The sequence below is a fragment of the Thamnophis sirtalis genome, unplaced genomic scaffold, assembly GCF_051295495.1.
Source record: "Thamnophis sirtalis isolate CommonGarterSnake01/CBP01778 unplaced genomic scaffold, rThaSir2_p1.2 scaffold_3, whole genome shotgun sequence".
Classification (NCBI taxonomy): domain Eukaryota; kingdom Metazoa; phylum Chordata; class Lepidosauria; order Squamata; family Natricidae; genus Thamnophis; species Thamnophis sirtalis.
Window position 1 is genome coordinate 1917226 of NW_028261383.1, and position 15169 is coordinate 1932394.

General features: G+C 43.9%; 1 protein-coding gene across 1 annotated transcript in view; it reads right to left on the bottom strand.

The window, feature by feature from the left end:
- The window catches only part of LOC106556133 (uncharacterized), a 33826-nt gene extending 25999 nt beyond the window's left edge, over nucleotides 1–7827 (bottom strand). Inside the window, exons 1-2 of the mRNA XM_087707675.1 lie at nucleotides 7553–7827; nucleotides 4412–6145 (exon numbers count right to left, since the gene is read on the bottom strand). Coding sequence (XP_087563801.1) covers nucleotides 4412–6145; nucleotides 7553–7628 — 1810 coding nt within the window. The 5' untranslated portion in view covers nucleotides 7629–7827. The remainder of the gene's footprint in view (nucleotides 1–4411; nucleotides 6146–7552) is intronic.
- Between the last annotated feature and the right edge of the window lie 7342 nt (nucleotides 7828–15169).

The following is a 15169-nucleotide window of genomic DNA, read 5'->3' on the forward strand; positions in this document are numbered from 1 at the left end:
ACACTTTAACTTCCAGAATTCCCCAAGCCAAGAATGGAGGTCATATGGATTCTTAGGAGAATATCTTGACATGCTGGTTTCTTGGGTTTCATTAACGACCATTGCTTAATAATTGGTGGAACCTGGAACATGTTGATTCTGCTGGATTATTTTTATTTATCTATTAAATTTATACACTGCCCATCTTACTATTGGGAGTAAGTTGTATGGGGTGGGCAGGTAGTCCCTCCAACAACCAGGCCTTCCCTAGATCATGACATTATGGATCAGTGTTCTTCAGTGCAATGCTCGGTGAGTCTAAGCGTGGGTTAACACAGCCTATCTGCCCTTGGACTGGGTGATGTTTTTCTCTTGACCACGCCTCCCTTTGCCTCACCATGCTCAGTTTAAAAACTCAGTCCACCCGTTGGGACTGTTTTGGGAGTGCTCCAGTTCAAAGACAGATAGGCTGGTTTTTTCCCCAAATTCTTGGACCACCTTGATTCATCTTTACATTCAGTGATTTGTGCAGGTTCGTCTTTGAGGCCAGCCCTGTCACCGCTGGTCGCAAGCGGTCCAGGGCGTGTGAACCGCTTGTCCAGCGGCTGCTGGTGAACGGTGGGGGTGGTGGGAGGCCGCCCAGGCATTGCACCCAGGCTCCCATTCCCGACCGCCATTCCGTGGAGGCTTCGCAGGCGTTTTTGCTGCTAGCTGGGACGGTTTCCAAGCTTGCCTGGCAACAGCGGTGAACGTTAGCCGCTTCACGCGCTTTTCCCTGAGGCAGCTTGAAAATTGGCGGGAGGAGGCTGCGCGCACACCGGCCGCTATTTTATTGCTCCGGAGTGAGGTCGTCGAGAGAGGAGGCGGTTAGCACTTCGGGAGAACGAAGATTACTCAGCAGCCCAGGGAGAGGCTCATCTTCACCCCTCAGCGACAGCAGAACGCCGTAGGGAGGTTCGGGGCTAGTCCGGGGCGCCGGCTGGCCTTTCCCTCCGAAGCTAACTCGGGGCTCTGAGGGCGGTGGGAGGAAGGACCCTGTCCAACAGGCGGCCCTTCCCTCCTGAAGAGTCTGCAAGGGCGTTTCGAGCTGGCTGGCCAACGCGTGTGCCCATCCCAGCAGCAGCTAGCTTCTAGGCCCCGTGGGTGCCCTGAACATGGCTGAGGAATTCAGGGAGGCCTTGGAGGAGCAAGCAGGGCCCTCCAGCAAGCGTAGCAAGCTGGATCCCATAGCTAGAAAAGGCAAAGGGCACAAGGGTTCTAGTGGCAGATCTTCCCCAGGGACTGCAGGAGCCACCGTGGAAACCAGGGAGGTGTCTAGGTCCCACCAGGCGGCGGAACTTCTTCCTACCCCTCGCAGCAGGGATCTTTCCCCCTCTGTTCGGGAGGCCCAATCCCCAGGGGGCAGCGAATTCCTTTCTGGGGAGGAGTATGGATCCAGGGATCCCTCACCAGAGGCTTCCTGGGGTTACCCTGATTCCCCTAGTTCTTCCATCAGGGAGGAACATGACTCCCTTCAGGATACTCTGCGTGAGGAGGGCGATTCTAGCTCAGGCAGAGCTGGCCACCGCAGGCCTAGCAAACATCGCCCAGGAAAGGGCAAAAGTCTGGCCCTCTCGGCGGAGATGAGGGAGGTGATCTCCTTGGCTATTTCCCATGGGATTGCTGAGGGGATCAAGCATAGGGGTTCCAGAAAATCTAAGGCCCCCCAAAAGAAGCATCAGGCCAAGGCCTCCACTTCTAAGGAGCCGGCTTCTACATCTGTTTCATCTTCCTCTTCTAACTCTGATTCTTCCAGCTCTGAGCAGGAAAGGGCTGAGGGATTCGTCCTGTCTGAAGACGAAGACCTTCCCTCTGACAAGCCGGCCTTCACTGGCCTTTTCAAGCCGTCATTATTTAAATCGATCCTGCACAAGGCTATGATGGCTACGGAACTAGGCCCCACTTCCAAGCTTGAGACTGCACAGGCTTCTACATCCAAAGATCACAAGCATGGGCTATTTAAGGAAACGGTTTCTGCCCCGGAGATCATCCCTGTACCCAACCTCTTTATGGATATGGCTCAGCGTCAATGGCTACAACCCGGCACGCTGACCAACCCCAGTGGGGGGGACAAGACCCTTTATGCTGTAGAAGGGAAAATGGAGGACATTCTGAAGTTCCCAGAAGTGGACGCCCCGGCAGTGTCCTTAACATCTAACTCGAACCTACCAGCTGAGCTTCTGGAGGGATTGAAAGCAGAGGACAAGAGGTCAGAGAAGGCGTGCCACAAAACTCACATGGCGTCTGCCTGGGCCATTATTCTTTACCAGGGCTACCTTGTTCTGGTTAAGGCAGCTCAGATCTAGGCCACCACCAAGAAATCTAGGTGGCGCCATGAGGGTACCTTCCCAGGGTATCCAAGCTGGCAGCTCTTTCTGTCAGGGAGGACTTGTGCATAGTTCACCCCGACAGGATCATTCTGAGACTTGATCCCTCCTTTACCCCGAAAATTAATTCTCTGTTTCACAGGACTCAAGAGATTATATTACCTAACTTCTGTCCTAATCCTTCTCACCCTAGGGAGTGTGAATGGTACAAGTTGGATGTGAGGCGTGCCGTGTGTACCTATGTAAAGAGGACTAAGGAATTCCGCCGTTTGGAGGCGTTTTTCATCTCCTTCCTTCCTGCGTCCCTTGGCCGCAAGGTCTCGTCGCACAAGTGTCGTTGGCTGCGCGCTTGCATCAAACTGGCATATGAGCATCAAGGCAAGATGGCTCCGTGCCAGGTCACCGCACACTCTACTAGAAGCACAGCAGCTTCAGCGGCCTGGGCAACCCAAGCATCTATTCTAGACATTTGCAGGGCGGCCACATGGGCTTCCCCCACCGCCTTCATTAAAAACTATAAAATTGACACCTTTGCCTCAGCCGAAGCCTCCTTTGGGAGAAGAGTATTACAAAAAGTAGCTGAAATTCCAGAGGCTCCGGTTCTTCCCCACTCTGGGACTCAATAGCTTGGGCATGTCCCACGCTTGGACTCTCCGAGCAGTGCACTGGAGAAAGACCGTTGGCTTACCTGAACGGTCGTTCTCGGGGAACTGTGAGGAGAGTCCAATCCCACCCGGGGTGTTTTTCTGGCATGATGTGACTGTATTGACTGTACTTGCTTACAGGACTGTCTTACTTAGTTTTTAAAGTGAGCATGGTGAGGCAAAGGGAGGCGTGGTCAAGAGAAAAACATCACTCAGTCCAAGGGCAGATAGGTTGTGTTAACCCACGTTTGGATTCTCCTCGCAGTGTCCCGAGAACGACCGTTCAGGTAAGCCAATGGTCTTTTTCTTCAAACTTGGCAACTTTAAAGATAGGTGGACTTCAGCTCCCAGAATTCCTCACAGCCAGCAGGACCTCACCCTTCCTGTTGTGACTTAAAAAAAAAAGTCAGGCATTGAAATAAACAATGTTTCCGGGCATCACAAACATTTTTGTATATATATATATAAAAAAGGCCATAGATTTCTCTCCTTTTAAAAAACAATGTGGTTGACTTTTATTGCATTAAGTCTCATTTTTACAACTTTGGAGCTTTGCTACTTGAAGATGCAGTACATGTGGATCAGAGGTGGGTTCCTACCAGTTCGCACCCATTCAGTAGAACCGGTTCGTCAAATCTACCGAACCGGTTAGAAGAGGTTCCACCAGTGGACCCGGAAAGCAGGCCACACCTACAGAAGAGATTCCAAAATTTTTTGAAACCCACCACTGCCCCACCCCCCAGAGACAGACCGACTGACACAGAGAGAGAGAGAAAGAAAGGAAGAAATAAATAAATAAAAAAAGAAAAAAGAAAGAAAAAAAGAAAAAAGAAAGAAAAAGAGAGAGATGAAAGAAAAAAAGAAAAAAGGAACAGAGAGACAAAAGGAAGGAAAGAAACAAGATAGAGATAGATAGATAGATAGATAGATAGATAGATAGATAGATAAAACACATGGCCGGCAAGCCACTCCCACCAGGTCACATGGCCAACAAGCCACTCCCACAAAGGAGGCCACACCCACAGAGTAGGTTCCAAATTTTTTTGAAACCCACCACTGATGTGGATAACCAAAAGGTGGTTTTTCCCCCCTGCACTTTCTACCTGCCTTGAAATTGTTTCCCTAAAAATATAGACACAGAACTCAAAGAAGGGTGGAGTTTTAGGATCCTTAACCATCTAAGAAATGGCTAGCACTATCCAAATATAAAGGTTAGGGATTCACTATGAGAAGCAACAGAATATTGCAAAATGGTTAGTGTAAACCAAGGGCCTCCAAATTTGGCAACTTTTAAGACTTGTGGACTTCTGGGAGGAGAATTTGGGGAGATGAAGTCCACAAGTCTGAAAGTTGCCAAGTTTGGGGACCTCTGATGTAAAGTTTTCCAGTAGATTTCGGCTCCTCTCCACCAATTTGATCAACCCCATCCTACAGAGTTTATTTGGTAATTAATGGATTTAGAATTAACGTTGCTTTCGGCTGTTTTCATGTTTATAGCATCCGAATGCCTGGCTCTATGATGCTCTACGAAATGTGGCCTTGTATAGAAACTTTCCCCGCAGTAAATGCATTTATAGGGCTTCCCTCCAGCGTGGGTTTTTTGATGGACCACCAGGTTCGAATTTAGATTGAACCTTTTTCCACACTCCGAGCACTGATACGGTTTCTCTCCTGTGTGGATCCTCAGATGTCTAATAAGAGCAGAGTTACACGTGAAGCTCTTGCTGCAATGCGAACAGGCATACGGTTTTTCCCCCGTGTGGGTTCTCTGGTGGACGTTGAGCTGTGAACTCACGCTGAAGAATTTGCCGCATTCCGAGCACTGGTACGGCTTTTCTCCCGTGTGAGTTCGCTGGTGGGCGATAAGGTTGGAGCTCAAGATGAAGCTTTTCCCGCAGTCTCCACAACGGAAGGGTTTTCCCCCCGTGTGGATTCTCTGGTGGCGAATGAGCCCAGAGCTGCAGGTGAAGGTTTTGCCACACTCTATGCAATTAAATGCCTTTTCTCTGTGTCTTTTCTTGTGAGCTCTGAGACTTGACCTTAGAGAAACACTTTTGGGACAGTCGGAAGATTTATAAGTTTTTGTACCAGCGTGCATTCTCTGGTGGGCGTTAAGGCTCGCCATCACACTGAAACTTTTCCCACACTCTGAGCATTCATAGGGCTTTTCTCCCCTGTGGGTCCTCCGATGCACACTGAGTTGGGAGCTCACACTGAAGGTTTTGCCACAATCGGGGCAGTCGTGGGGTTTCTCCCCTGTGTGGGTCCGCCGGTGCCTGCTGAGGCTTGAATTGCAGCTGAAGGTTTTCCCGCAGGCCGCACATCTGTACGGTTTGTCTTCCGTGTGGATCTTCTGGTGCCGAACGAGGCTGGAGCTGCAGGCGAAATTTCTCCCACAGTGAGGGCAGGGATATGGTTTTTCCCCAGTGTGGATTCTCTTGTGAACAATGAGGTTGGAGCTCTGGCTAAAACTTTTCCCACAGGCCAAGCAAACGTAGGGTTTCTCACCTTTGTGGGTTCGCCTATGGGCAACCAGAGCCGATTTCTGGCTGAAACGTCTCCTGCATTCAGAGCACGCGTAAGGTTTTTCTCCCATGTGGATTCTTCGGTGGGAAACCAAGCTCGATTTCAGACTGAAGTTCCTCCCGCACTCCGGGCAAGTGTAGGGTTTTTCTGCGGTATGGATTCGCTCGTGGGCAACACGGCTCGAGAACTGCCGGAAGCTCTTCCCACACACACGGCATCTGTACCGTCTCTCCTCCAAGTGGATTCTCCGATGAGCAACGAGAGTCGATTTCTTGCCAAAGCTTTTTCCGCAACAACGGCACTTATATGGTTTCGCTCCGGTGTGGATTCTCTCGTGAGCGGTAAGGTTGGAGGTACTGGTGAAGCTTTTTCTGCATCGGCTGCACACAAGTTGTCTCTTGCCTTGATCTGCATTGCTTATATCGCCTGGTCCATTATGAAGGGGCTGAGTTATAGTTTTACTGGTCTGTTCTTCATTGTCTGGCTTGATTTCCAAATTCTCTTCCTCCATCAGAGTGTGGAAATCGGATTTGCTGAACAGTTTCTCCCGTACGCCGAATGGTTCAGAGTTATCCGAACTGGAAATGGCCTCCTTCTCCTCTTCCTCCTGAGCCTTCGGCCTTTGAACTACTGAAACAACAAGTTAAGTCAAGTGAATATCCCATATAGATGAGGAAAAATATTTTTTCCCCACTTTGATAACAAAATTGAAATCCCTTAGATACAACACCACCATGCCAACCAGGCATATTGGTGACTTTTTCAAAAGATGGGCGCTGTTACACAACGGCATGCAGGTAGTCCTTGACTTATGACTGCAAATGAGCCCCACATTTCTGTTGCTAAGCGAGACAGTTGTTGAGTTTCACCCCATTCTTGCCACAGTTGTTAAGTGAATCATTGCGGTTGTTAGTAACACAGTTATTAAGTGAATAGAAATAGCACTTAGACTTATATAACACTTCATGGTGCTTTATAAACCCCTCTAAGCGGTTTACAGAATCAGCCTATTGCCCCCCCCCCCCCAAAACAATCTGGCTCCTCATTTTACCCACCTCAGAAGGATGGAAGGCTGAGACAACCTTGAGCCTGGTGAGATTCCAACTGCCAAATTGCAGGCAGCCGGCAGTCAGCAGAAGTAGCCTGCAGTACTGCACTCTAACCACTGCGCCACTTCGGCACTTCCCCATTGACTTTGCTTGTCAGAAGGTCGTGAAAAACCCTGAGGCAGTGCAACCATCATAAATGAGTCAATTGCCAAGTGTCTGTCAGTAAATGAACTGCTGTAAGTCAAAGACTGCCTGTATAATGTTGCTGGGGACCTATATTTTTAAAGAGTGCAACTAGATAGTGGCTTCTGCTGGAAATGGTAAAAGAAAAACACAGTGTTGTGGCCTGCCAGTGGCCAGTGGAGCTGGCAGCAGATTCGGACAGTGAGGAGGTTGGGGAGGTACATGGGCCAGTCTTGGAAGTCTGGGGGAAGCTCTGATGAGGGCTCTGTGTCTGAGGCAGAAAGGGGGCCAGGGTCGTATGCCAACCATCAGCTTCCTTCAGAGTCAGACATCAGTGAGGCAGAGGAACAGCTGGAGCCTGTTCCCTGTGTGCGCATGCGCAGTTGCCAGACGAAGGGAACAGCTAAAGAACAGGGGTCGACTTGGGAGTAAGGCCACAAGTGGACGATGAATGGCCCCTCCCAGAGGAAATAAAAGAGGAGCGAAAGGGGAGGGGAGTTTGCAGGAGGCAATTAGTTCACTTAGTTGGTTCGTGACTCTCCGAGACTCCTTGCCATATTTTGCAGATAATCGGCCTGTCAGCTCTCCAACCAGGTAAGGTCTGTGACTGTAAATCCTCCCTTGAGAGACTTTGCTGAATATGAATGAGCAGAATTCACAGTAAATTAATACAAGAGTTTTTTGATGGGACAAGGAGTTTGCTTCATGCTCTTGGGAAGCCTCGGTCAGAACAAGCAGGATCTGGAAGTTGAGCAGTGAATGGTGAAGACTTGGGTCACAATAATTGAAAGACAATCCAATTTACCTTGGCACTCTGAATCTATGTTCTGGAGGACGAGACTTTGCTCCATTAGAGACTCAGGCATCTCTCCTAGCTCCATCAAACGTGGCTGTTTGGGAAACCACAATGCCTTCACAGCTAGAAAAAAGAATATTAAAAGAGATTTTAAGAATGCTGGCTATTAAGCTGTCCATTCTGGCAGAGGGATCCTGGGAGTTGAAATCCACACCTCTTAGAGTTGCCAAGGTTGACCAATACTGGTTTAGATTTATACTCCCATCTACACCTTTCCTAACTGCTCCACAATTTCTTTACATACAGCCTGCACAAAGCTTTTTTTTTTAGCAATAGCAGTTAGACTTATATACCGCTTCATAGGGCTTTCAGCCCTCTCTAAGCGGTTTACAGAGTCAGCATATCGCCCCCAACAACAATCCGGGTCCTCATTTTACCCACCTCGGAAGAATGGAAGGCTGAGTCAACCCTGAGCCGGTGAGATTTGAACAGCCGAACAGCCGAACTGCAGTCAGCTGAAGTAGCCTGCAGTGCTGCATTTAACCACTGCGCCACCTCGGCTCTTAATAAATGGAAAAATAAAAATCATGTCAAACAGAGGCCCAAATTCACCCTTTTCTTTGGCTTCAGACAATTTGGAAGAAGTTTTTAATAGCGGGGAAAGCTTTTAACAAAATAAGCTAAAAACAAAAATTCAAACAGTCAAATATTGTGAGAATTTATGTCAGAACACAAGTAACTTATAAGGCTAGATCAGAGCCTGATGGCGCTGCTATTTTAAATTACAGATGTATGGATGTTGAAAAGCATTTAATTCCGTGTGCCCCATCTGCATAAGAATAAAAAAATATGAGGACCTATATTAGCAGATGTTAGATTTGTTATTGTGGTTAGTTGCGAAGTTGTGACCCCATGGACAACGTTCCTCCAGGCCTTCCTGTCCTCTACTGTCCTCTGGAATCCATTTAACCTCACGCCTACTGCTTCAGTGACTCCATCCAGCCGCCTCCTTCTCTGTTGTCCCCTTCTTCTTTTGCCCTCAATCGTTCCCAGCATTAGACTCTTCTCCAGTGAGTCCTTCCTTCTCATTAGGTGGCCAAAGTATTTGAGTCTCATCTTCAGGATCTGATTTCCTTCTAAAGAGCAGTCAGGATTGATCTTCTCTAGGACTGACTGATTTGATCTCCTTGCAGTCCAAGGGACTGGCAGGAGTTTTCTCCAGCACCATAGTTCAAAGGCCTCCATTCTTTGGCGCTCAGCCTTCCTTACGGTCCAACTTTCACAGCTTTACATTGCAACTGGGGAAACCACAGCTTTGACTATACCCACTTTTATGTTAGATTACACATTGTCTTTTATGAAGGTGGTTAATGCAGCATACATAGCATTCCCTCCCCCCCCCCCCCCACCATGCTACAGAGTTGAAGAAGCTTCTTGGATGAGAAGCGAAATGTCTTAAAGGAAAAACTGGAAAGTCCAGTTGCCTCTTGGAAAAAAAAAAGCACCTTGGGACACCATACAGGGTAGGCTGAAATGGAAGAGACATTGGCCCCAAAGGTACCAAATAGAGCCATGGCCTTCATGCCATCCAGATCATTTTAAGACTATGACTTATCATTTTATCATATGTATTGGACTTGTGTTAAAGCAAAAAAAAAAAAAAAGGGCAAAGATATACATATGGCTAGAAACGATGATAGGGATACAAGTAAATTTTAAACCCGAACTGTTCTTATTAGGTATAATATCAGAAAAAATAGATAAGAAAAGTATGTATTTAATATTTTTGGACTATAAGACGCACTGGAATATCAGCTTGCGGAACAGCTTGCCTCCAGAAGTTGTGAATGCCCCAACACTGGAAGTCTTTAAGAAGATGTTGGATAGCCATTTGTCTGGAATGGTATAGGGTTTCCTGCCTAGGCATGGGGTTGGACTAGAAGACCTCCAAGGTCCCTTCCAACTCTGCTATTGTATTGTATATTACATGTTGTACACAGCAGCGAGGATTATATTCACACCCTATTGGAAAAATGAAGAAAGACTGCAAGATGAAGAGATAATTAAGATACCGGACTGTGCAGAAATGGATAGACGGACATTGAAAATGAAGCAGAAAGAAGACACAGAGTACTATCAAACATGGAATCTATTTTACCAGTGGTTGGGAAAAAGAGGGTGGAGATTAAGAATAAAATCAGTATTGTTAAACAAATTAAATACCCAAACAACATGTTTATTAAGCACTAAAATGTAATTAATAATCAATAACATTATACATACATACATACATACATACATACATACATACATACATACACACACACACAAACACACATACATACATTACAATTTCCACAGTGCCCAGCTAGAGAGCTGTGATCCAAAATTACTCCATGATTTCAGCCAGGGACATGTCTATGGAGATTCTCAGTCATCCAAAGTCATGGTTGTCCCCAAAGATGCTTTTTCAAGAAGCCGCTGGACTTGTTTTTTTTTTTTCCTTTGAAGGTGTTTCGCTTCTCATCCAAGAAGCTTCCTTCAGCTCCGAAGAAGCTTTTTGGATCTTCTGAGCTGAAGAAGCTTCTTGGATGAGAAGCGAAACGTCTTTAAAAAAAACAGAGAGACAGAAAGTCCAGTGGCCTCTTGAAAAAGCACCTTTGAGTCAGCCAGGGTCAGTTCCCCTGAGCTTATACAGAGTTATTTTGTTTTGGCTCTCAAAGGTGTCCTGAGCCAAGTAACCGAAGGGTTACTTTGGTGGATTCGAGGCTCACCTCCTGCTCTGAAAGGCGATTCCCAACCCCGCGGCCGGCGACCGATGGGGGCTGTAGTCTAGATCCCGGAATTGTGTCTGTGTGTGTGTGTGTGTGTGTGTGTGTGTGTGTGTGAGAGAGAGAGAGAGAGAGAAAGAGAGAGAGGGAGGGAGGGAGGGAGGGAGGGAGGGAGGGAGAGGGGAATCCCCTCGGAATTTTACTGACGTCACGTTTGAAGTTGCTTGTATTGTAGCTTTCTCCTTTGATGTTTGCGGCGATCATTAGAAATGATCGCGGGAAGAGCGGCAGTTTCGGGGGTGGGGGTATTTATTGAACCCCGTGGAATGGGATCTGGGGGTGCGTGGGTTGAAAAGACCTTGGGGGGGAGAGCTCCTTCCTGCACCGGAGGGATCGGATTTCCCCCCCCCCCCAGCAGTGAAGCAAAACCGGATTCCCCCCCGGTTGCGCCCACTAAGCCCGCTTACCTCTCTCCAGATACAAAACTCGCCGTCCGGCTGGAAGATCATCCTCTTCCTCCACAGATCAATAGCGTCAAGCGAACGAAGCCGGCCTGGCTCAGCAAACCGAGCCGCGGTCCAGAGCCCTCTGCTGATCGCCGGCCTCCATTGCGGCTTGTTTTGCCGCTGGGTGAGCCGACGGTCCTCTGAACATGTGCAGACGGCTTTCTCCAGGGGACAGATTTTTTCCTTGCGGCCGATCGGGTCTTTAGGCGTCTTCTGACCCGAGTCGTGTGAAAACGCCTTTCTCCTGGAAGCAACTTGAATTTCACTTAAAAACCGAAGACTCCTGGATTTGTGCGAATAAGAGCCGTTTCTGAATCAGAATCAAGCTGGGAGGGACCTTGGAGGTCTTCTAGTCCAGCCCCCTGCTCAAGCAGGAGACCCTATCCTATTTCAGACAGGTGTCTGTCCGGTCTTTTCTTCCAAACGTACTGTGGTGAAGCACCCATAACTTCTGGTGGCAAGATAATACGGAAAGATCATAATCCAACAAAACCTGTGTACTATTATTATTAGAATTACATATAAGTTGACAAACATAACTAAGATGAACATTGCTTTATTTGTTTTAAAATGTGATTAGAAAGGGATAACCAGAAATAAAAGATAAAGGAGAATCTGATTACTATTTGGTATGGAATATATGGTATAAATGGCTAGAGGAAAGATGTAAAGAATAAGAAAGCATTAAGGGAAGAAAGAGTAACAAATCAGAAAATAATTACAAAGCCGCATAAATAAGCAAGATAAAAAAAAAGGAAGATATATTGTATATAAAATAGCACACTGATTAAAATGTATAAGAGGAATATATTATATATAAATTAAGTACATTGGTAGAGTAATATGTATAAAAGAAATATAAGTAATTATGTATGGATATTAGATGTATTGTAGATAAATTAGTATATTAGTAGATGAAAATGTATAAAAGAAGTATTTGTATATATGTACTGATAAAAATGGTAAAAATGGAGGTATACCAATGTGGAAAAGTTGCAAAGATGATAATTGTTGTTAAAAATTTTGAAAAAACACTTTAATTAAAAAAAAATTTAAAGAAAGAAAAGGGACTTTAAAAAAAAATATAACTGTGGTATAACTATAAATCAGAAAGGGGAAAAAGGGAAGATTATAATTCAATGTAGATCGATGTATTACTATTGGAAATATAAATCTGTTAAGCGTAACAAATATGATTATTGGTATTTTATCTGTAGTAAAAGGAATATCACGAATATGGTGATTGGCATAAAAATATTATATGGAATATGGAATAATTAAGGAAATATGATAATTCAACAAAATATATGCATTACTACTAAGAGTTTATAAGATTGTTAATTGTGTTAAATATGAAGAGTATTTTTTTTATTTTGAACTTTTTTATTTTTATTTTTTCTTTAAAAAAAACACAAATATGTCATCATTTGTCAATCATTAAGACATTGAAGTACAATTTTTTGTTGTTGTGTGTACCCCTCCCTCCCTCCACCCCCCCACCCCCCTTCCTCCTTCCCCCCCCCCCCCCCCCGACTTCCCAGAACCCGTACCCGGTATGGATTTTTAACTAACACAGTCTAAAATCTATTGAGAAAAAAGAAATAAAGAAATTAATGACATTCTAGATTGACCTTAGCTTCTTCTTACTGAACTGACTTTTAACAGTTTAAATCATTTCTGATCTTAAGCATAGGCTAACTGGAATTTCTTAGTCCCGTATTTATTTTGTATATAGTCAATCCATTTTTTCCAGTCTCGTTTATATCTCTCATTTGAATGATCTTTGAGATATGCCGATATTTTAGCCATTTCAGCTAAGTTTGTTACTTTCAATGTCCATTCTTGGATTGTAGGCAAGTCTTCCTTCTTCCAATATTGCGCCACCAACAGTCTTGCTGCAGTTATCAGGTGCAGAATCAAATTGGTCTCTACCACTGTAAAGTCAGTACATATACCTAGTAAAAATAACTGAGGACTAAACTTTATCCTTCTTTTAAAAACATTTTGCATGACCCACCATATTTTTATCCAAAATGCCTTAACCTTTTGGCAGGTCCACCATATATGATAATATGTAGCATCGAGAGAACCACACCTCCAACATTTAGGCTGTACATTCGGATACATAGAAGCCAACTTTTTAGGATCTAAATGCCATCTATAGAACATCTTGTAAAAATTTTCTCTCAGATTTTGAGCTTGTGTAAATTTCACATTTCTTACCCAAATTCTTTCCCATGTATCCAACATTATTGGTTCCTCAATATTTTGAGCCCATTTTATCATACAATCTTTAACTAATTCTGTTTCCGAATCCATCTGTATTAATACATTATATATCCTCTTTATATGCATTAAGCTTTGATCTCTTATTTGTTTAAACAGATTATCCTCAACTTGAATAAAACCAATTTTTTGATCTATTTTCCACCTAGCCTGTAATTGCCCATACTGGAACCATGTTTGAACTACCTTCTCCTCTTTTAATACCTCTAAAGATTTTAATTGTAATACCCCCTTTTCCGAGGTAAGAAGCTGTCTGTAGGTAATTCTGTCCTGTTTTTGTGCTGTATTCATATTTTCAATTGCGTGTCTAGGAATTGCCCACATGGGTATCTTGTCATTTAATTTATATTGGTATTTCTTCCAGACCCGCAATAAAGCATTTCTTAAAATATGACTTTTAAAGTTCTTATCCAATTTTTTGTTGAATAACAGGTAAGCATGCCAACCAAATAGCAGATCGTGTCCCTCAATGTTCAATATTCTATCATTGGTTAAGTGAATCCAATCACTAATTACAGATAATGCCACTGCATCATAATATAGTTTTAAATTAGGTAGTTTCAATCCTCCTCTCTCACGTACATCTTGCATTATTTTCATCTTTACCCTCGGCTTCTTTCCTGCCCACACAAATTTGTTGATACCCTTCTGCCATTCTAAAAGGTTCGCATCTTTTTTTAGTATAGGTATCATTTGGAAGAGAAATAAAAATTTTGGTAGAATGTTCATTTTCACTGCCGCTATCCTACCCAGCAAAGATAGGTGCAATTTCTCCCATTTTTTCATCTCTGTCTGTATACTATGCCAAAGTGGTTCATAATTATGCTTATATAATTTCCCATTTGAAGTTAAAATGTTAACTCCAAGATATTTGACTTTTTTTAACTACCTCACATCCTAGCATCGCTCCTAATTCTTCCTTTTGTTTAATATTCATATTTATAGCTAATATTTTGGTTTTTCCTAAGTTTATTTTAAAGCCCGACACTTGACCATATTGATTAATCATATTCATTAAAACCATACTAGATTCCTGCGGTTGTTCCAATATTATGACCAAATCATCCGCAAAAGCGCGGACTCTATATTCTTGCTGCCTAATCTTGATCCCTTTTAAACCATCCAAGCCCCGTATTTTATTCAACAATACTTCCAAAGTTATAATAAACAGTAATGGGGACAAAGGACAGCCCTGTCTTGTACCTTTTCCAATTTGAAAAGAGTCTGTTAGACTTCCATTGACTATGATTTGTGCTGTTTGCTGTTGGTATATTGCTTTAATTGACTGTAAAAAATTATCTCCTATCTGCATTTTTTGCAGTATCTTCAACAGAAATTGCCAGTTAACTCGATCAAAGGCCTTCTCAGCATCCAAAAATATAAACGCAGCAGGAATCTGGTTGTTCTTTCCCAAATATTCTAATGCATTAATAATTAATCTAACATTACTTTTCATCTGTCTCCCTTGTATAAAACCTGTTTGGTCCGTATGTATCAATTGTTGAATGACCAACATTAACCTATTTGCTAATATTTTAGTAAAAATTTTATAATCTACATTCAGTAATGAAATAGGTCTATAATTTTTGGGTTGAGTAGTATCTTGATCTTCCTTGGGTATCAAAGATATAAACGCTGTCTTCCAAGATGGAGGAACTTTACCTTCCATTTGAATCATATTAAATAATTCTCTAAGAGGTTCTACCATTTCTAACTGTAAGTTTTTATAGTAAACCGCTGTCAAGCCATCTGTACCTGGTGCTTTCCCTGACTTTAATTGCTTAATTACCTGCAGGATTTCCCCCGAGGTTATTGGTTGATTCAATTTTTGCCTGTGTTCTTCTCTAACTGAAGGTATTTTCTCTTTGTCTAAATATTTGTCTATGTCTAAACCATTAATTTTATCCCCTTTATACAGTTCTGTAAAAAATTCCCAGAAAGCCTTTTGAATCTCTTCCTGTTGAAACACCTCCTTCCCTCTGTAAATCAGTTTAGATATATTTCGAGTTTTCCTTTTTTTCCTAATCTGATAAGCTAACCATCTGCCAGGTTTGTTTGCATTA